We start from the raw sequence: 21,680 nt of genomic DNA, 5'->3' as shown, positions 1-21,680 counted from the left end.
GGCGCCCGTGGCGGCGGGGGCGCCGCTCTCTCCGCCCGACGGGCGCCGCGGAGGAGGGGGGGGGGCGGCGGGGCGGCGGGGGGGGCCGGGCGCCCGGCGCCGGGCGCCGCCGAGCCGAGCCGGGAGGCGAAGCCGCGGCCCCGCTGAGCCCGCCCCGGGCCTGCGGGAGCAGTATGGCCACCAGCCTGTGGATGGGGGACGTGAGTGTCCGGCCGGGACCCGCGCGGGGTGTTGTGCGGCGGACAGCGGGGGCGGCCCGGGCTGAGGGCGCTGCCGGGGCTGAGGGCGCTGCTGGGGGGGTCCCCGCGCCGGGAGGCGGCCGCGGCTGAGGGCGCTGTGTGACTGACAGTCCCGCACGCTCGCACTGACAGGCACTCGCACGCACTGACTGACACTCGTGCTCTGACTGACGCGCTCACACCGACGGACACCGGCACGCACTGAGCGACACTCGTGTTCTGACACTCTCGCACTGACACTCGGACTGACACTCGTGCTCCATCTGACACTCGTGCTCCGACTGACACACTCTCACACTGTCTGACACTCGTGCTGACACGCTGACGCTGGTACGCTGGCACTGATGTGCTGGCACTGGCACTCACACTCTCACACTGAGTGTCACGTGAACTCTTGCACACTCACGCTGACTGCCACACTCGTGCTGACGCTCTTCCTCTGACTGACACACACCACCACGCACACCCTTACTCTCAGACCGGCTGACACACACACACACACACACACACGGCAGCTGACACACACCTGTCCCTGCTGACGCTGACCCCATCCCCGCAGGCTCCTTGTGGGCAGTCACACTTACAGGCAGGCACACAGCCCCTGGGTGAGCCCCTTACAGCTGTGCTCTCTGGCACACTTGCGGCACTTACACCCTTGCTGCCTGCGCTCGCTTGGTGTCAGGCACTGACACCTGCTCACACTTTCGTGTCTGGGCTCTCCTGGGCACTTACACCCTCACAAGTTGTGTGCTCACATGTTTGCAGGCAGTTACGTGCTCGCATGCTTAAGGGGACACACTGAGGCACTTACAGGCTGACACTCATGCTTCTGCCTCTGCACTTACCCACACAGAGGGTCATGTACCGTCTCTCCACTATGAGGACTTCATCTTTCTCACAGGCAGGTCACTGCTCTTTGAAATGCACATGTCCCAGCAGCCATCACCTGTTGCTTTTATGAATCTCTCTCGTGGACACACACATACCACAGGACCACCCTCGTGACACTCCTGTGTTGTCAGACACACTCAGATACACAAGTCTCCATGCTCTGTCACGCACAGCAGTGAAGGAAACACCTGGTTCCCAACAGATACGAGAACACCGTAGGGTTATCACTACGAGGCTATCTGTCTCACCATCTTCACCATGTATTCAGGCCAAACTGCAGCACCATTTCATGCTTTTCAGCCACTTACACCACACTAACGCTCGCTCTCCAGTGTCTTCATACACACAGCACTTCACACACACCCCAACACGCACAGTGCTGTTTCTCACGTGCACACTACAGCACGGTCAGTGCACCTTGCTGCAGGGTGAGGTCTCCTGGTGCTACCCCATGTAACTCTATGGTTCTGTGAGATTGTCATGGCTCTGCAGCCCCCTACCCCAGCTCGATGGAGGCTGTGCTGCCTGATGCACAACATCCATCCATCCTAGCACCTGGGGCTGTGCCGCACCCGTGCGCTGTTATTGCTGGCCCGACCTCTGTTTGCATACAGAGCAGGAGCTTACCATCACCTTACCCCTGCTCCTGCATAGCGAGTGCTCGGTTTGTTGCTGTGTGTCTCTGAGTGGCTTTTGTCCTTCTGTGGAAGCTCTCTGTTCTCTGAAATTCATGCTGTCTCTTGGGTTCCACTTTGCAGACTGTTGAGCCTGGTTCATGCATGCCTGCTGATTTTGAGTGGCATCGACCCTCTTAACTGAGTCTTCTTTTTGAAGCGTAAGGGTAAAATACTTCTCAATAATGTTTTAACTGCTTAGGGGGACATTGGTACATATATGCTCCTTTTCGTGGATGCTCCGATCTAACTTATTTTTTTGCTTTTGTAGCTGGAGCCATACATGGATGAAAACTTTGTTTCAAGAGCCTTTGCCACCATGGGAGAGCTTGTACTGAGTGTAAAAATCATTCGAAACAGGTTGACAGGGTAACTGTTTATACTTGCTCTCAATTAATTCTACCACTGCATCCCTACACTCGGGTTGAATTGTTTGCACTCTACACGGCATCACAGCGGGCTTGTCCATATCAGAGCGGTTTTCCCTTTCAGCTTTTCTCTGTTGCTGCCAACAATATGAGCGCATTGATGGTAGCAGTGGAGAGGACAGTTGCTGAGTCTTTGACCTCCCCATCAGTGAACCACCCTGTAGTGCTTCAGCACTGCATCAGAACGGCATACATGTGGCATGCCATCCACCTGGGGACGTGATCAGGGCAGAGGGTTTCAGTGACAAGTCTGTTAGTTGTTGTAATGGTACAACTATGTGATGCTAGCAGAGGTGGGAGGCCTAGCTTAGAAGGGGCCGTATGAGGATCTTTGGAGTGCATTTGGAATAAGTGACCGTACACAAGATATTTTTGTGTTCTTGTAAGTGTTGTAATTTCGTTTTTTCAGTTGCTTAAATTTGGGTGGGAATATTTGTGGTCAGTGAAAGGAGGAAGTGAGTGGAGCAGTTGTGAGCAAAAGTATTTTCTGTGTTCTTATGTTGACCTGACTTACTGGTAAGTAGGAGCTATCACTTCAGTGAAGATCCAAGATTACTGTGCTAGATTCTGTTTGGTAGCTAACGTTTATACTTTGAAAAGAAATTGCTCTATGTATTGCTACTGGAGCAAATGTTCTACCAGTTATCTAAAAATATAATATTAAAATAATATTAAATAAAAAATAAAAAATAAAAAATAAAATTAAAATAAAATATAATGTTTTCAATCTGAAATCTTTTTTCTCTCCTGTCCTTTGTCTGTGTTCAGAATTCCTGCAGGCTATTGCTTTGTAGAATTTGCAGATCTAGCTACTGCAGAGAAGTGTTTACACAAAATCAATGGAAAACCGCTTCCTGGTGCTGCACCGGTGAGTAAATTCAAATCAGTCAGTAGAAAAGCAAAACTGTGAAGGAAGAAGTAGAGTAGAATATGTATTCCGAGTAACCATTACCAATAAATTAAGTGGCAAACTGGGCTTTTTCTTTTCTTTAGATTTAAGTTAATGACCGTAAAGCTGTCTATGTTCTTGCTCAGAAAAGCGTTGGAAAATGTTAATTGTTGTGTGAATGTCTGGATAATGCCTGGGTATAGAAACACTGTAGTGTGTCTTTCTATTTCTGAGCCTTTCTGCCATTACCAAAGTTGGAGTGATGAGAAACCAGAGAAGAAGAAGGGAAAAATAGGTTGAGTATACACACCACAGTCCTTCTGTCTCTTTCCATTTGCAGTTCCATACAAATCTGTTACAGTGTGTATGTTGTGATATATATGCATGATGGGCTTTCAAGTTTACGCTGAATTTTCAGTAACTTTGATTTGCAGAAGGGACTTTTAAACGTTGTGTTATTCTTAGCCCGTAGTAAACAAAAGTTATTCAAACCCATCTACAACAGAGAAAGAACTGGTCCATTGTACAAGTGCAATGCATAACAAATGCCTTAGATACGTAAAAGCTGGGTAGAAGGGAAGAAGAGGAGGAATAGTCACAGAGGCTAATTTTAGGGTGTTGACTTTAGTGTGTACCATGTCAAAGTGGGATGGCTGACACAGCTGTTCATTGTACCCGCAGAATTTGGCTGCAGTAGCTGGGATGACTGGTTCATAAAGAAACTCTAGGATCACCTCTGATACAGTGTGATATATTAAGGTGAATTGATGCCTGCTTCAGTGCAGTTTGTCCCCTGAGTTGGAAACTCTGCAGTCTGGGTGGTGTTCCTTGAACTATTTGGTCAACCTTCCCAAGAGGATGACATCCCCCATTAAGAGGGGTAGATGAGAAGTCTGGAGGTCTTCTTCTGTCCCATTTAATGTGCTCTTACTTTGCAAATAAGAGGCCATGACTAAGGGAAGCCAGTCTTCCTAGATGCCTTCTGTAGTCACTAAGAGAGAAAGAAAGCAGCTTCTGCAAGAAGGTAATAACTGAAGTTTGGTTTCGGGAGTACTGGCCTTTATCCAGAGTTTAATTCAAAATATGATGTTGTTTAGAGGGACAATTTTTGTAATACATGGAGAGAATACGATGTCAGACAGAGACCCAGCATGGGCAGCCTAACTCAGTGCACTCAGCAGACAGTGGTCCAGCTCATCTCTTCCACTTAGATAGATTCTCTCTGGTTTGCAGAGAACCGAGTGTGGCTCACTCTTGTATCTATGCTTAAATACTGAATCAGTCAACGGAATAACAGAGAGCCCTGGTGTTCTTATTGTCTCTCTTTTGCAGAATTAGTGTCCCCAGTTCCTGTATGTGTGGAGATACTCTCACTTTTCTCAGTGATTTTAAAACCCAGAGTATTGCAGTGAAGAACTAGATCCAGAGAAAGATGAAAGTGCTTCCAAGTGAAATCTCAGTTTTGTGTTAGGAGGCTTAAGCTTGTAAATGGTCCACGGAAAGAGCTGAGTACCACTGTACACCAGTGAATGCAAGCATGCAAGGAACATGATTATAGCCTAGAGTTAAGTCTTTGCTCTATTTCCCTTTAATTATTTATGCTATTTTTGAGGGAAGGAAATATATCATGCAAGGCACGGGAACACACCAGGCTCTCCGCTGTATGAAACCAATGTTCTGATGTCTAGGGGATGGACTTGTAGGCTTGTGTTCTTTGTCCAAATCCAATTCTTTGATGCCATGCCACTGCATAGTGCAGAGAAGTGTGTGCTTTGGAAGTCTGTTGGGAAACAGAAAAATGGTTTTGAAGCCATTTTTGACTTCATACTAGCAAGGGAATCCAGCTTAGTTCTTCCACTGTCTTGGTGAGTTCTGAAACCGGTGTTCTTTTCAAGGAGTGCAGCTCTTTGCTTCTTTCTCTGTCAGATCTGATTTGGAAGGAACTAGCAGTCACTGCTGCACTGTGCAGTGAGCCCGTGGGTTTTTGTGTGCTGAGCATCATATAAGAGTGCCTGTGGGACTGAGACCCACGGGATTTGGAGGCAGCAGGTCGTCAGCTGTTAGAGCTCGGTCAGACTGACATGTGAGCTGGACACAAGTGGCTGAGCTCTGGTAGGATGGGGGTGGGGTGTTCCAATGGCACAAATGTCCGTTCCTGGGACACTTGTGTAAAAAAGAGAGGGTACATCTTTCAGAAAAAGCTCCTCTCCCGGCCCCAAATAAATGAGTGCATCATGCAGAGTAAAGTATTCATCCATACATCTAGAATCAGGGACTGGTTCTGTTTCCCAGCGTGGCAAATTCTGGTTTGTCACTATTGTGGTAAATGACAAATATCAAACATCCAGCTGTGTGTGCTGTCATTTCATTGTAAGACCTTAACATTAGAAGTCATTTAGTACTTGCTGTTAGTACCTCAACATTCCTGTCTTCCATAAAGATATCCAGCTTCGGTGCTGTGTAAGGTTTGCCCTTCTTTCACTGGCTTTATAAAGTGTTGAAATAAAGACAGACCAGACCCCTTGGTGCAGGTCCTTAGCAGCTTTTCATTATTATAGATGTACTGAGGTGAAATGAGAATGTTGTCCTAGATACCTGAACTGAATGGCCTGAGAGTTCTGAACATTTATCAGTATTAAAAAATAGATATATAAAGTAAGCTTATTGCATTTTTTCCTTGTTGCTTGGATTTACATGGGAACATTTGAATGTATGGATTCATTTTTTGCCTTTTTTCAGGCAAAGCGATTTAAATTGAATTATGCAACGTATGGAAAACAGCCCGATAACAGGTAAACACTCAGTATTCCAATATTAGTTTTGCCTGTTTAATGTCTCTTCATCCATTGCCTTGCAAAGAGTATTCAAAATATGTAAACCCACAAGTTCATTATTGCTGGGCAAGATGTACAGCTTGCAAATTTGGACGGGGGAGAATTCATGAGATGCATACACCTCAGTCTTTTACCATTTTGTCGAGCAGTGCCAGACAACTAAATCCCACAATTAGAAACGTGGATTGCATGAAACTGTCTTGGAACACACTGTAAATATTGGTGATGCTGTAGCATGTTAGGACTTTGTCTGAGGATACATCCCATCATCCTACTGCATAATGCCACGAGTGTGTTTGGCACCTGAAGATAGGTGCAGTGGTTTCACAGCACCTGGCTTAACTGGCCGTCGTAGCACAGCAGTCAGCAAAGGGAGGGAGATGTGCTCTGAATTGCCTTCAGGAGGAGCCCATCCCTCTCCATGGGCAGTGAAAGGCCCACAAAGAGGCACAGCAGTGGAGTTCCTGGAGTTGGGCAGTGCAAACAGCTTTCGTAATGCCTGTCCAGAAGTGCTTACACAGTTGGAGTAATAACAACACAAGATGTTCAGGTAGGTGTGTACTAGGGTGAAAGAACACAGTCCTGCAATTTATGAGGGTTGTGTTAGTCATATCTCAGCAATTACATTTTTAGTTTAGGTAATTATTTATGAACATTAAAAAAAAGAAAGAAAAACAACTTCAGATGAGAATCAAAGCATGAGAGATGGGGCCAAGAATGAGATTTACGTCTTGTATCATTCTTGCAGTTCTGTTTGCTCTGGAAATAGTCACATACTGCAGATGGGTAACACAGCCCTTCTGACTGCAGCAGCTTGCTCCAAGAGTCTGGCAGAGGGAGGGTAACTCACCACCTGTCAGTTTCATGCTTTACCTTTTGTGTGGCACAGCAGCTTATGTCTGAGAACTGAGAAATGCAGTTGTCTTTAAATACAGAGCAGTATAACATAGATTCGTTGTGCTGCTTAACTAATTGGAAAGAGCATTGCTGATGAAAACGGTCCTTTAATATCAGTTTTCTCTGAAGTCAGACTTTTGGGCTCGTGACACGTTTTCTGTGCATGTGTGTATTTGTGCTTAAAAAGTTTTCTTTTGATCTCTTTAGTCCAGAATATTCACTTTTTGTGGGAGACCTGACTGCTGACGTGGATGATGGCATGTTGTATGAGTTTTTTGTTAAAGTTTATCCATCATGTAGAGGTGGAAAAGTTGTTTTGGACCAGGCAGGAGTATCCAAGTAAGTCATCTTTTATTCATTCTTTTCTTTAACTTCACATTCTGGCATCAGAAAGATGTAGCAAGGAGAACAGAATAGTTTAGATTTTAGTAGAACACGCACCTGCTAAAATTATAATGTTCCTGGATGTTCAGTCTGCAGTGTTTGGGTCAGTGTTGTGCTCTGTGTGTTGGCATTGCACTTCTGGAAACGCTGAAAAATGATCTACAAAAACTGGATCCTGGACTTTCAGGTAGAACCGTGCTTTTACAGTCTTTGGGACATTGAGTATGTATTCCTATGGAGGCTTTACAGGTTTTGTTTCAAATAGGGTAGGGCCAACAAAGCTATGATTCATTAGCAAGGAGATAGGAGCCACCTTGTTCATCTTTACTGGAAATGTCTCATCAAAAATAGATGTCAAAAATGTTCTTGATGATAATGAAACATTTTCTAAATTGGAGAACATGAATTCTTTTTTATTTTCTTAGGAGAGAGACCAGTTGGCTAGCATCCTTGTGTTCAGAACAGAACATGGCTTCAATGAAACACAATATTCTGACACAATAGCTATGAGAATGTGGTGACAAGACGTAGAATGTGGCTGTAGATCTCCCTCTTTCTCACGTAAGGGTTTCTCACTCTTAGATATGTTGGTTTGAAGGATTATCTGCAGGTGTCTTGTCCAACTTCCTGCTCTGAGCAGAGCTGCTGCCAACACTAGCTCAGGTCAGCGATGAATTGTGTAGCCTGGAAAATCTCCCAGGCTGAGATGAGGTAACTTGTCTGGGCAGCCTGTCCCAGTGCTGCATAGCTCTCAATGAAGAACTCGTGCTGCTTACCTCTGAAAGTCTTCCTTATCTCCAACCTGAACCTCTTGCAGAGCTGCTCAGTCACTCTCAGGCTGTTAAGTACTTGTGCTGTTACTATCACCTCCCCTGAGACCAGCTGTGCCCGGGGCCTCCTCCAATCCCTGTTCTGCTCAGCCCAGCAGTATAGGTGATGGGTGATGTACCTTGGGCCATTAAGTGGGCTTTGGGAGCAGTTCCTCAGTGCAGACGTCAGGGAAGGGTAGCCTGTGTTCCCTTGGCATGCAGGGAAGGGGCAGTGACTCCAGCTGGTTGCTGGGAGAACACAGCAGTGCTGGGGTGTTGCTTCCAGCTTCCTTGTGACTTGTGCACTTACTCAAAGCTGAGGCAACTGCAAGCGTTAGGGTGATGTGAGAACGGATGCTGGTGTTTGAAGCCCTGAGCCTGCAAGGGTTTTCCCAGCACCTGCTGTCCAAGCAAGAGAGGAGCTTGGAGCCTGATGCTGTAGTGCTGTGCCTGCTTCCTTGCTTTCTGCCGTGGGTGCAGGCTGGGGGTCTTCTTTTAGCTGTTGGGACAGGGCAGAACGCCTGCCAGGGAGGTTCTGATTCCAACAAAATGATTTTGGGGGGGGGATTTTTGGTGTTTTGTTGTGGATGCGGTTCCTTCTTTTTTCTTTTTCCTGTATTAAAATCTGGTTTAGCCACTGATAGGAAAAAACGAAGCATCTGGAAACGTTGGAAGAATCACCTTCTCTGCCTGGCTGCAGCCAGCTATCTGTGCCTATACCCCACATCCAGCTCTTTGTCCACCTCTCATCCACAGCTGGCAATATTCCTGCTTTCACTTACACACTTCTGTTCCCATCTGAAGGCTGCTGCAGCCACTGCGGCCGCTCAGAAACTTACACACTGCTGTGTGTGTGAGCAGCCATCATTGACTGAGGGGCTGAGTTACACTGCTTTGATTTGCCTCTGTACTTTCACAGAGGGTAAGCTGAACTAAGGTAACCAATTTGAAACAGAACACGTACCCATGTCGAGTTTTGCTCTTGCTTAATTATCCAGTTTGTAAATAGACAAGCCTGAGCTTTGACTCGGGCTTCTTTATAGGGGGAGTATACATACGTGCATGCATAGATGTACATGTAAATAAATATTCAGATTTATATTTATAGCTTGCTGTGCAAGATATTGCATTTTATGGGGCACCAACTGCTCTGTAATAACTTCCAGCGTGGATATAGCATGAGTGCTTCGTGATGACACTTTCAAAGCTATTGTGTGCGTTCCTTTGCATTTAATTGTTCCCACAGAATAGATAATATGCTGTAAAGTCACACCCTCGCTCTGGGCTCGTTCTTTTCCTGGGTAACCAAGCACCTCCCATACTCCTTCCTTCACCCAGGTGGATTCCTCTTCCCCTCCCAACCCAAGTCTTTGATCTTTGTGCTGCGTGAGGCGGCCCATCCCATGCTGGGATCCTGGCACTGCCCTCTGGGGTGCTGTTGCTTTGCTTCTGACTCACTGCAGCATCAAGTCCCACGCAAGAGACTTTTGGGATCAGGAGGGGGGAAGGGAATTAATGGTGTCGGTCTGGCTGACATAGGCTGTGCTGTAGCGGTGCAGTTGAGGGCTTGCTGGCTGGATGCTACCACTGCTCAAGTTGTGCTGTCAGAGCAGGTTTTAGCAACCTGAGGTTAAGAGCTCATTTTCATTCGCTGCTGAGAATGCTGCTGGGACCGGGTGCTTGGTAGGAGTGACAGAAAGCCTGACTGGTGTTTTCCTGCCAGAAAAAGGACTTGGTTAAAAAGAGCATCTCAGTTGATCCTCCAGAAGAGCAGCACTTTCCTTCATGTGGGGCAGTTGTAGGTGCAGTGACGGTGCCTTTGTCTGACAGTCAATCCTGTGCTGACTTGCATCTCTTCAGATTGCCTGTATTCTCCCAGTGTGGATTTGAGGCTTTGCTGCTGTCTGTTCATGCACTTGGACATGTCGTGTGTCAGCTCGCTTCGAGTTCCCTGGGATCTGCTGGTGAAAGATTGGCCTTACCTCTCTGCAGCCCTTGAAAGTGCTGCTGAAGCTGAGATCTGAGGGTTCGAGCTCTCTGCAAAGAAATCAAAGCAGCTGGGAGAGGGAGTCGTTAATCTCTACTAAAAGCCCCAGTGGAAGTGTTTCATTTACAAAACCAATTTCGATTTCGCTGTCAATACTCCAAAAAAAAAAAACCAAAAAAACAGTGAGTCTTTAATTGCTTCTGTTTGATACAAATTCTTCCCTATCTCCACAGAGGGTACGGGTTCGTGAAATTCACAGATGAACTGGAGCAGAAAAGAGCGCTGACAGAGTGCCAAGGAGCCGTGGGGCTGGGCTCCAAACCTGTGCGCTTGAGTGTGGCTATACCGAAAGCGTGAGTATAAGAGCACCCAGGTGTCTGTGGAAGAGCAGCGTCGTGTGAAATCACACCTCTCGTTGGATATTTTAGAGTGCTTTGGGTGCATATCCTGGGTGTTTCCATCCCAGAGGAGAGGAATACACACGAATCTAGTGAAGTAGCTGGAGTATCTGAATGCACAGGCATCACAATTTATGACATTCGATCAAGACGAAACATTTTACACTGTTTTTAATTATATAAATGATTCAATACACGCACACGCTGTATTTAAATATGATTATTTTAAAAGTATATGTTCCTTTGCATTAAATTGAAATAGTCTAAGTCTGCTTATTGACTCCTGGATAGCAAAGCTCAGTTACCTTGTTCATTCTATTACAATGTCTGCTAAATATAAAACTTCTGGGGCAGGGATTAACTTTTTTTTCTGTGTTTGTTCAGAACCTGATACAATGAGATCCTGCTCTGACTTGGGGCTCGTAGCACTAGGGTAATACGAATAATAGTTATTGCTCCCTATTTGAATAATATGTAGATTTTCAGTGACCTCAGAAGCCTTTGGGGGGATAAGGAAGAGAAAAGGGGATGTACTGTGGTGAGAAGACTGATGTTTCCCTCTGCCTGCTTCTCACTGATGTCATCGTTAGATATAGCTTCGTGCGTAACGTGTTCTCATTTTCAAGCAACATCTGTCATCTCATTTCAAATCTCAGTGGCCAGGTGGGATTCCCAATTTCTTGGAAATGCTGTCCCTTTATGGCAAGGAATGAGAATTTCGATTAGCTCACAGGCTGTTTAAGGCTAATTTTTAATCACTTGTAGTCCTTTTTACTTAAGAACTCTTTAAACTGTTTGCACTGAAGGTCATCCCATGAAGCGAGGATGGGGACAATCAGTTGTTGCTTAGGCTTCTCTATGACAGCAGCAGAAGGGAGAAGTTTCGGACCTTCCTTACTACAAGAAACCCCAGTTCTTCTGCAGGGCTCCGAGTCTCTAACTCTTCATGAGAAGCAAGACTCAGTATCTTGCCTCAGGAGGCTGCAGAATGCTTCATCTCATTTATCAGAAGGAAAAAGGGACCCAAAAATCTGGCTCATGGTTCAGGATGTTCTAAACTCGTAGTCCCAAACTGTTCCCTCTCCAAAGCTAGGAGGTGATCCTAAATTACTCATAAAGAATTAAAGCAATGTTTGTAAATGAAGATGAATATGAATACAGGAAGGAGGTTTAAATATAGACCACTAATGGATATGTATGTAAATGATAAAGATTCCTTCATTAAATAGTGAATGCATTTTAAAGGCTGAATTGTGCATGTTAGAATAAAGCCTGTTGATGTACCATACTGTACCTTAAACTATTTCACTTCTGCTTTTTCCTAACTGTTCTGCTTTATATGTAACTTATCCCTGCGTTATTTTTTTAAGTAATCGCATGAAACCAACGGAGTACAACCAGATGTACAACTATAATTATAACCAGTATTACCAACAATACCACAGCTACTATGCACAGTGGGGCTACGACCAGAACACGGGCAGCTACAGCTACAGCTACCCCCAGTACGGCTACACACAGAGCACAATGCAGGTAGGACAGCACAGAGGGCTCGCCCTGCAGTGACCGTCAGCACAAAAACACAGAGCAGCTTGTGAAGCTGTGATGGGTGCATGATACAGCAAGCTCTGGTGTCTCAGCGTAGCTCCTTAGTGAGGGAGCAGAACTGTTCAGCAGCACCTGGCTTGCGCTGCTGTCTTTTGAGGGGGTTATTGCTAGGAGCAGGTGGGCACAAGGAGGCTCTAAATACAATTATCATAGTAGAAGGCTTCTAGGATCCTTCGTAAGGTTTGTTTTAGAGGGTAAAACAGGTGAAGACAGCCACTCACTGCGCCAATTCAAGAACTACTGCCTCTGTTAGAAGTTTAGGGTGGAACCTACGCCCTGGAGCCTGCCAGGAGGGGAGCAGAGGGCTCGAGTGTGAGGAATAATGTCGTAATCACTCAGATTTGAAAGTCAGTGAATGACAGTCATCATCAGCAGTTGATGTTTTTGGTTTTTTTAATGTTGTTATCTGCTGTCCTAAGGGTTTCTTTGTTCTTGCAGACATATGAAGAAGTTGGTGAGGATGCACTGGAAGGTATGTTTCTTGAATTCTTTATTGAAGATGTGTTTCCTTTGTGCTGTTTGGAGATGGCCTTTCTCAAACTGGCCTTTACAATCAGTGTACAATATACCTTTGTCTTTGAGTAAATCTGAGGCCTGAGAACATTTGCTACTCACTATCGCCTGGCCTGCATCTTTATTTTACAGTTGCTGCTTCCAGTCTAAACCTCATCAGGGCTGAAACTAATTGCCTTTACTAGCACTGAGACCATTTGTGGTTTAGTGTCCGCATATCCTTTGCCCTGAAAACACACACCTTTGCTTTCCATAGCATACAAAATTTCATCCTTTTGGTTTGTTTTGTTTTCTGGTATGCTATAAAAACCATGTAGGCATTCTGTTTTTTCCACAGCATCTTGTTATTTGGAGGCCAGCATACTTCTCAGTGCTTATCACTTTAAGAAGAAATGATATCAGATAGCGTACTGATAAAAGTATTTGTTTTAGCAGGCATTGGCTGAAATGGGTCACTAAACCATATTGGGGCTGTAGATAAACATAGGAGCAGGGTTTTTTTAATTCATGCAAGACAAAGTTAATTTTATACTACTCATTCCAAATCTCTGTCTCGAATGGAATATGCACTGTATAGTGTATTTTCTTATTCCCTTAAAAAATCAGAATTAAAAAAACGCGGTGAAAGCAGAAAGCAGCTGGGTGCTGTACAGAATCCGTGGGTGTAAGTAGTGATGTCAAGGAGAAAGCCCTTGCTGGCTTAGAAAAACATCACACGAGAGCTTTCCTTTCTTCGACGTGCAGAAACTAGTACACCGGTGCTCTAATTAGAATATTTCTGGGGTATCTTTTTCTTGTTGATTAAATTTCATGTGAGCTGATGTGCTGTTCGGCGGTTGGGCTGTTGGCTACGACGACTGGCACAGGTTTTGCAAACCATTCACCGTACGTTGGCAGCAGCAGAACGGATCCCACCGGGTTGCTCCCCAGCCCCCAGATGCTTTGCAAACCCTTCATCCAACAGTAAAACAGGAGGGACACCGTCGTGCTTCACTCGCTGGCTGCCACCGGCACTTCTTTGGTTACTAACTGTGAAATGCTTTGAGATGTTTGAGGCTTTGGCAGATGAGCTCTGGTGACTCTGGCTGCAGAAGCGTAGGACGCTGCCGTCCCCATCCGTAGCGGAGGGAGCAGAATGGAACGTGTGCCTGCGCCTCTGCGCTCCGCTTGGCAGCCGGTGCCTTAGTGCCAACCCACCTTCTTTGGCAGTTTAAGTGGCCACACGGGGCTGCGAGGTGCAGGTATGCGTTCTCTCTGGTGACTCTGCTATGGGGGCAATGGCACTGAAAGGAGGGGCGTGTCTGCTGTTAGATAGCTTTTGTCCCATGGCTGAAAGATCTGCTAGGGCTGTGCTAGTCGGATCATGATGATGGGGATGATCTGGGACTTCCTCCGTGGTATTGTAATGAAACTAACGTGGTTATGGGGTGTGGGTTTTTCCTAACCCGTTTAGCACGCAACCTATTCGTTTGCCTTTTCTCCTTCAGATCCAGCGCCTCAGCTGGACGTCCACGAAGCAAACAAACAGTTTATGGAGCAGAGCGAAGAGCTCTACGACGCCTTGATGGACTGTCACTGGCAGCCTTTGGACACTGTCTCGTCAGAGATCCCAGCCATGTTATAGCCTCGTTGCTGAGGCCCTGTCTGTGTGACGAATCCGCCCGTGCGCTCTGCTCCATTGCAACTGGATCCTGCAGGAGTGAGGGGTGGCCCTTTTCCCACTCAGGTCTGTGACTCAAGGTGCAGGAGGAGCGTGGTGTTTCCTGTACAAACACGAGAAGCGTGGGAGCGTCGCGGTAACTTCTATTCACGGTGGAAGTTAGAACTGCAACGGTTTTATTCCTTTTGTCTTGAAGTGAACTCTTAATACTACTTGTAATTTATAAACCTACAACGAGATGGCACAGGGGAAAGACTACTCCAACGTACAATAAAGAAGTTGGTCTTTTAAGTAAAGTTACCCATTGCTATTTGGTTCGTGCCCCCCTTTCTGTTTTGCTGCCCATGGAACTGTCTTTAGTCACTTGATCCAACTCTTGTCAATGTGTCGGTTTGGTTTGGTTTGGTTTGGTTTTTAAGAGTCACTGCCAGATAGCACTAAAACGTCTCCAAAGCTTTCTAGTGACTGGGTGAAGTTGCTGTAAGTTGAGTATGCGAAGGAATCATGCAGCTGAAAGCCTACGTTCTGCTTAATCTAAGCTGTGATCTTGAGCTAGCAAGTTTATAGCTTGGTGTTCCAAAGCATTTTGGAGAGCAAAGGCAGAAAAGAGTGTTAGAAAACTGCTACAGATTGATGCCTTCTGCTTGGTGGCCTCCAGCGTGTTTGGCTTGCCTCTCCATCTGTGTGTGAGCAAAGAATTTCCCACCAGCCAAGCAGTTTAAAACACTCCTACCAGCAACCTCGTTTAAATGTCATTGTATGTACGATGCCTTTCTCATTGTGGACAGGCCTTGATGGGCCCTTTGTCATGTCAAGGTTTCACAGCGTCTTCCACTGTCTTGTCAGAGCAAATATGGTGAAACTGAAGCTCTTGCAGCAAAAACGGGTCAGAGCAATCTAATCAACACATTGTGCAACAAATTGTTGCTGATTTGGAAAGCGGTTTTCTACTGAATGTTGCATAAGCTGGATGGACAAGCAATATATTTAAGCTAATGTTACGTTGCTTTAGAGGTGAAAGCAAAAATAATAGCACTTATGTACGTGTTGTAAGCCCTTTTCAGGCTTTTGTGCCTTAAACTCTTTGAGAAATAGGAAGAGATAAACTACCTGTAATAAATGTCTGTCCAAGAAATAGTTTGGTAACTGAGATTGCTAATGCACAGCATGAAGTTGCCTCCCTCCCCATATTGATGCAGAGATTTGCCACGAAATTTAAATACTTTCATAAAGCCTTCTTCTGCTACACCTGTGTTTGTTTGTGATATATTTGTCAGTCTGTGGTCATTTTTATCAACTGCATTGGTGAACATCTCTGTGAATATGAGGGTAACGGTGACCTGCACTGGACTTACCCTATTTCTGGTGTGCACTGGACTCTGCATTCTCATCAGCTGGGAACTTTGATCTCCCGCTGTGCTTCTGGCAGCGCAGTGGACTGTAAGCAGTGCTCTGACCTTCAGTTACTCTGAATTTAAGGAAAGGAATGTTCCTGGTGTGTGCTGGTGCCATCTCAAGGGCTACGGAGAGGTGGAAGAGAGCTTCTTCCCTTCGGTGAAGCTGCTCAGCGGTGCTGGATGCTAAAAGTGACGTCGCTCTACTTGGGAAGCTGCTGTTCAATAGGGTAGCATCTCAGAGGTGATGTAAAGGTTTTTATGTTCTGCTGTTACGTGTTTTTTAGATCACTGTTACTGTGCTGCAAGAGTGCTACTCTGTGCCCTTCATTCTCTCTTTTTGAGCTGCTCTTCCCTACCCACCCCGATTTCAGCTTTTATAACACAGCCCTCCTGATCTGCTCCAGGAGGGGACCTGAAGCCACACCTCCTTTATCAGTCAGTTATCTGTGCTGCTGCTGGAAGGCTGGACAACACTGCTGCCCCATTCAGCGTTCCCTAATGCACAGATAAACCATACCCACAGAAGCTCTGTGTTACACACTGCCGACCAACGCAGAGCCCTGTGCTTGCAGGAGGTGGAGAATAAAGGGAAGCCAGGCTGTGGGAAGGAGTGGGACAGGTTGTTACTGAGTAGCACCCTTCACAGGCAGTTGCCCTTGTGCAAAATCGTGTTGCTGTGTTCTTTCAGTTCTGTGGCAGAAAGAATGCTGGGAATGACGAGTCTGATCCATCATGAGTGGCATCCACAAGCTTCTAGGGTAGCTGTGTGCATGCAGAAGGGGATCAGGAAAATAGCAGGGCATTAGGAGAACACATCCATTTCTTACAGCAGTGTCAAAGCCGGGTATTACCAAATTTTCCCCCACTCAGCTGGGGTGAGTGAAAAAGGAGGCAGCTTTTCTCTGTACCTTATTGTGGGTGGGAGAGGTGCAGTACCAGGCTTTGTGAGACAAGGAAGCGTCCTCCCTAGCGTAGCTTCGTAGATGTGGGGTTTTAATTGCCGTCCTCTTGGGGTTGTTTGTGAGAATCTCAGCCAATGCTCTGCTGGGCTGGGAATCTCACCGTGCTTTTGTCTGCATGCCATTTATTTATCTCTGTGCTCGTTTTCAGCTCCTGGCTACTATTGCAGCACCTGCAGCAGGGAAGGCACTTTTATGTGGCACTACAAACGCGGTCACCTGCATTTGCGGTGTTTGTTTTGGAGTCCAAGTTAAAGAGAGTGTGGGATTTTGTTTCTTGTGGGTGGCGAAAGGAAAAGCCCTAATTAAGAACCATTGAGAGCAACACAAGATGAGAAACAAGGACTCCGCGCAGCAGGATATATTCTGCTTTTATCTCTATGTGCTGAAGGCAAGAAATCCGAGGCAGATGCTATCACAGCTCACCGGGATTACGTACTTCATGAAAATTGCATCAAAATCTGTGACTTAGACTCTGAAGCATTCAGCCTTTCAGCATGGAACGTTTCCTCACAACTACAAAAGCGACTTCAACATTCTGAGACTGAAAGGCAATAATCCAGTCTGGATTATTCTTCTGATTGCTGGAGATGTCGGATAACCACCTGAGTTGCAGAGGCTGAAATGCACACGCTGCCCAGGAGCGCTGCAGGCCCTCAGGATTCTTCAGAATCCCATTGGAGGAATGGAGCTGTTCTTGTCTGGTCTTTAAGTGTTCTGCCAGTGTCTCGTTATTGGCTTGCTAATCCCCAGCTTTTCCAATGAGATCGAGGAGGAATTTTTACCTTCCACTCCATCTCGTAAAACACCCGTTTCTGGGTTTAACTTGGGATTTACTTAAACAAGGAATTAATTTGATGCCAGGATAGGGTATGGGTTTTAAATGCAGTAGCCACGTGCAAAAACTGATAAAGCTAGTTCAGGAAAAAGCCCCTCTGACAGAGCTCTCTTTACCTTTTTTGGTTGTTCACGTTGATCTTTGGGGATTTTCCCCACGCAGAAGATCATCTTCCCAAGCACTCGGTGTTTAACAAAGTCATCTGTGGGGTGTTTTGTTGTTACAGCGAACTCCCCGTTCTGTCCCACACTGGGATCTGCGAGGGAGGTTTCCAGCTTCCGGCTGCGTGAGTTGTTCCACGGAGAATTCGGGCTCTGGTGAACGCCCCGTGACTGGGCCGAGCGGCAGCAGGTTCCTTAGGGAGGGGGAAGGCAGGGCCGGCTGCTTGGACTCAGCCCCCCGTGGCTTTGACAGTGACTGTTCCTCCACCTCGAATGGAAGGAATGGATGCATAGAAACTTAGCAGCAAAGCTTTGTTACCGTTCGGTCGGGTATTCTTTGCTAGCAGCACTGTGGATATTCCCCCTACAAGCGCTTCAAAGCTGCCGCGATTCCGAGCCCATTGCATTTCCACACTGTGTATATATTCATCAGTTACACGCGAGGTAATTAACACAGGCACGCCCACCTCAGGCAGTGATTTATGAGCTCTCCACTCTTCTATTCCATGTGCTCTTCTACCGTCTAGCGTTCCTTTAGCATCACGACAGCCCAACCGGCAGCCTCCTCCTTCATCCCATGGTCTTCCTCGCTCATCCTCTGGATGAACTCTCTTCATTGACGCATTCTCAGGAGGAGGATGCCTATTCTAAGTAATCTATAGGTACCAAAATCTGCTCACTCAGCACCCAGCCATTACTTGTGGGCATCTGCTCCTCCTTGGATAGAGATTAAAAGGCCACCTGCCTTTTAATGATATGCAATGACATAAAGGAGACAAGGAGGATGGAGGGGAGTATCTTGATGCCTGCTCATTGCATCCCAACCTACTCCCGGAGTGAGACAACTCAGCCTCGTGTGCAGGCCACGCTTTACAAAGGGTACGGCGGCCTGCTTCTTCAGAACAGCCTGAAAAGGCAGAGCGGGAAAAACGCGGCGCCTGCACGGAGCGGCCGAACTACAACTCCCAGAAAGCACCGCGGGGACTCCCGTCCTCGGCAGCCAATCAGCGTGCGCGCTGCCGCCCTATAAAAGCCCACGGCGGGCCGCCCTCTTTCTCTCTCTGTGATGGCGGCGGGTGGTGCGCGTTGTGCTCTGCGGGGACAATCCGCCGCAATCCGCGGTCTGCCGAGGTCCTCCCGCCGCACAGCCCCGCCGCGTTGGTGCCCGGGGGGCTCGGAGTCCGGCGGCCGCGGGATGGAGTGGCTCCCTCTGTGCTGGCGGGGCCTGGGCCGCCATGGGTGAGCGCCAGCCCGGGGTTGGTGTTGGGGGGAGGGTTCTGGGCCCCGCGGGCCCGCCCGGCCCTATCGAAGCTGCGTCTGGCCCTGCGCTGTGGCAGGCGCGGTCAAAAAGGAGCCGAGAGCCACGCGTTTTCCTCGACGGTCGCTGCGCAGTTCGGTTTTGTGTAACTGCCCAGCAACAAATCGGGAAAATACAGGGGCTGGGGGGGGGAGGGGGGATCCGGCCCAGGGGCTGCGGCCCCGGCTGCAGTGCTCGCAGACATCGGTGGTGCCGCACCAGAGCTTCTGGGGCCTCACTGGGAGCGGCGGCGGCTGGGGCGTAGCACGGTGTTTGTGCTGCTTTAAATGGTTTTCTTCCTTAGGAGCGGTGTGGAGCTGCTGCTGCTCCCGGCGTCACCCGGTGCAGGAGGCGGCGCTGGGCAGGTGAGCGGCGCTGGGGTCCTCGTGGCTGCGAGTAGAACTCTGCCCTCAGCTCCTCCAGAGCTGCCAGCTTCCCATTCCTGCATGCTCTACGTGTAGAGGAGCAGAGAGGAGGTTTTCTGCAGCATCCCTTGGCTCGGCTTGGGCCAGAACTGGGGATCCAATGTGATGCAAAGCCAGCGGACTGCTCTGCTTCTGATGCATCTGCTGCTTTTTTACGGCTTTTCCAGCTGTTACAGGCTTGGCCAAACCCACCCTGCATGTTCATCCAAGAGCTGTGGCTCTGAAATAGCTGCAGGTCTCCAACAACATGCGAGAGCAACAGGAAGGTCTTTGACTGCTCGGCCTCTTCTGCCTGTTGCTGTCACTCACCCCTCCTATATATTTTCAGGCTTTTAGCTGGGTGTTGCCCCCTCCTGTGAGGGCTCTGGTGGTTTGGGGGTTGGTTGTGTCAATATTGACCCTGATTTGCTGATTTCAGGAGTGTTGTTGCATTGTGTTCCAGGGTTTCCAGGTGTTCTGGAGCTTGCTGCCTGCTGACAGACCCAAGGTGAGAGCGTGTGCCTTTGTCAGAGCTGTTGTCCCTCCGGATCCCTTTCCCATCAGATCTGAATACCGATCTTGTGGTCGAAAAAGGAGGAAAAGTAACATTCAGACTGGCCTTGGCCTCATTGCTGGCCCAGCCCTGCTCTGAGCGGGGCCGGTTTGAAGACAGTCGGTGTTTGCCTTGCTGCACTGGGGTGGCAGCAAAACAGAGCCATGCTGGGAGGGTTTGTGGTCTGCTGCTTCCTTGGGCTGGATCTCGTGCACTGATTCTTAGTGCACGATGGCTGTTGAACTGGAGATGCCAACCTGTGGCTCTTTTGTCTTTTTCAGGAGCTGCACGCTTAATGGAGGAGACTGAGAGCTTGTGAGACCCCGTGGAGGGTGTTGGTTTGCTTTGCTTAAGGCCGAAATTGTGGAGGAACTGAAGTGGAGCATGTAAGTGTTCCTTGTGAGTGGTTGCCTGGCATCCTGAGGGGCTGGGGTGAGATCTTGTCAGTGCTTGTTGGCGGTGGGGGGGGTTTTGCATTTGCAGACCTTCGTTAAAGGTCTGTAATTGGGTGGCCTCGCTTAGAGGGCAGAGCTGCTGTGGGATGAACTGTTCCCTGATATTGCTCTGAGCACAGCCTGGTCAGTGATGACACCTTTTTTTGGAGACTGCTGGATGAATCCTGCGGATATGGGGCTGAGGCCAGGCTCCAGCATCAGCTGAGGTCACTGCACGTTGTCAGACTGCATTTGACTCAAAATGAATTATTTTTCCTTTGTTAGGTTTGAATGGAATATGGACCCGAGTGTCTTCAGTCCTAAAGAAGCAGTGATCTGCACAACCTCGTGGTGGCTGCTCTGTGCGTTGGGAGCTCCCCCAGGTGGGAGAGCTGCAGTGGTGCAGCGGTCACTGAGCACTGCGGGCGGGGGGAGCCTCTGAGGGGCACTGCCAAAGCTCCTCCCATTCGGATGCTCAGCGAGGAAGAGTGTTCCCTGCTCGGAGTTTTGTTAGAAGAGCTTACAGGAAGGTTTGGATTGGGAAATATTTGGAGCATGGTATCCAGGTCTGGGGCCTCCAGCACAGGAAGGATGTGGAGCTTCTGCATGGAGGGCCACGAGGTGATCAGAGGGCTGGAGCACCTCTCCCAACAAAGACCAGCTGAGGGAGCTGGGCTTCTTCCTTCCTTCCCCCCACCCTGCAGTGCACAGAGATGGAATGATACCCGTGTCCCTTCTGTCCTATCAGGAGCCAGAGTACCTGGGTGCCATTGCATGTATCTCCCAAAAATGCATCCGGCATCCACAAATGGATCCCAGAGCCTCTCACCCTCCCAGACCCCTCTGAGAATCACTGTACCTAGGGCCTGTGGCTCTGCTCATTGCATGTGCAGCAAAGCCAGGGCGGGTTGGAGGGGCAGTGAGTGCGGGGCTGGGTGATGGGTGCCCTGATGGCATCAACGTGTGGGCACACAGTGCCAGGGTTTGGGCACAGCAGAAATGCCAGAGTCCTACAGTTCATTCTCGCCTCTTCATTATTTTAGACACGTAGCTCCAGGCATACGATTCCTTAAAGTATTACTGTTAAGATTGTTCCGTTACAGTATCTAAGTAATTTTCTTGTAATGGTAAAATATATTTTACAAAATGCAACTGTTCTGTGCTGTCAGTCTGTCAGCCTCTGTTGTCTTTGGTCCTCCAGAGAGAACACGCATGCTTCCAGAAACATGCAAGTAGTGTCACCCAAAGGCTCTCAGGGTGCCCTACAGTTGCCAGAGAGCTCTGGGAGCAGTCTGGTGTGTGTGGCCCAGAGCATAGTGGGGTGTACTTGGACTAGAGTGGAGTACACTGGGAAGCTGAGGTACCCTAGAGCGCCCTGAGTTGCTCTGTGTATATTGTGGGGTGCCCCAGAGTTCACTTTGGCATC

The 21,680-nt window shown here is 48.0% G+C and overlaps 1 protein-coding gene across 7 annotated transcripts; it reads left to right on the top strand.

The window, feature by feature from the left end:
* Nucleotides 65-21,406, top strand: TRNAU1AP (tRNA selenocysteine 1 associated protein 1). 7 transcript variants are annotated; one of them, XM_021375698.1, is made up of 13 exons: nt 69-200; nt 2,076-2,173; nt 3,001-3,100; nt 5,861-5,913; nt 7,060-7,191; nt 10,266-10,385; nt 11,801-11,963; nt 12,477-12,510; nt 14,039-18,805; nt 19,168-19,228; nt 19,731-19,775; nt 20,102-20,206; nt 20,540-21,406. In XM_021375698.1, the coding sequence occupies exons 1-9, from the start codon at nt 174-176 to the stop codon at nt 14,173-14,175; spliced, it is 864 nt and encodes a 287-aa protein (XP_021231373.1). In that variant the 5' UTR covers nt 69-173; the 3' UTR covers nt 14,176-18,805; nt 19,168-19,228; nt 19,731-19,775; nt 20,102-20,206; nt 20,540-21,406. The 7 variants fall into 7 exon arrangements, with proteins under 7 accessions (XP_021231372.1, XP_021231371.1, XP_021231369.1 ...); XM_021375697.1 differs by lacking the exons at nt 19,168-19,228; nt 19,731-19,775; nt 20,102-20,206; nt 20,540-21,406 and adding exons at nt 1,889-1,965; nt 13,449-13,792 and having other exon boundaries at nt 65-200; nt 14,039-14,179; XM_021375696.1 differs by lacking the exons at nt 19,168-19,228; nt 19,731-19,775; nt 20,102-20,206; nt 20,540-21,406 and adding exons at nt 1,889-1,971; nt 13,449-13,792 and having other exon boundaries at nt 65-200; nt 14,039-14,179.

Source organism: Numida meleagris, chromosome 22, assembly GCF_002078875.1.
Source record: "Numida meleagris isolate 19003 breed g44 Domestic line chromosome 22, NumMel1.0, whole genome shotgun sequence".
Taxonomy (NCBI): Eukaryota; Metazoa; Chordata; class Aves; order Galliformes; family Numididae; genus Numida; species Numida meleagris.
This window is presented reverse-complemented; position numbering and strand designations above follow the sequence as displayed.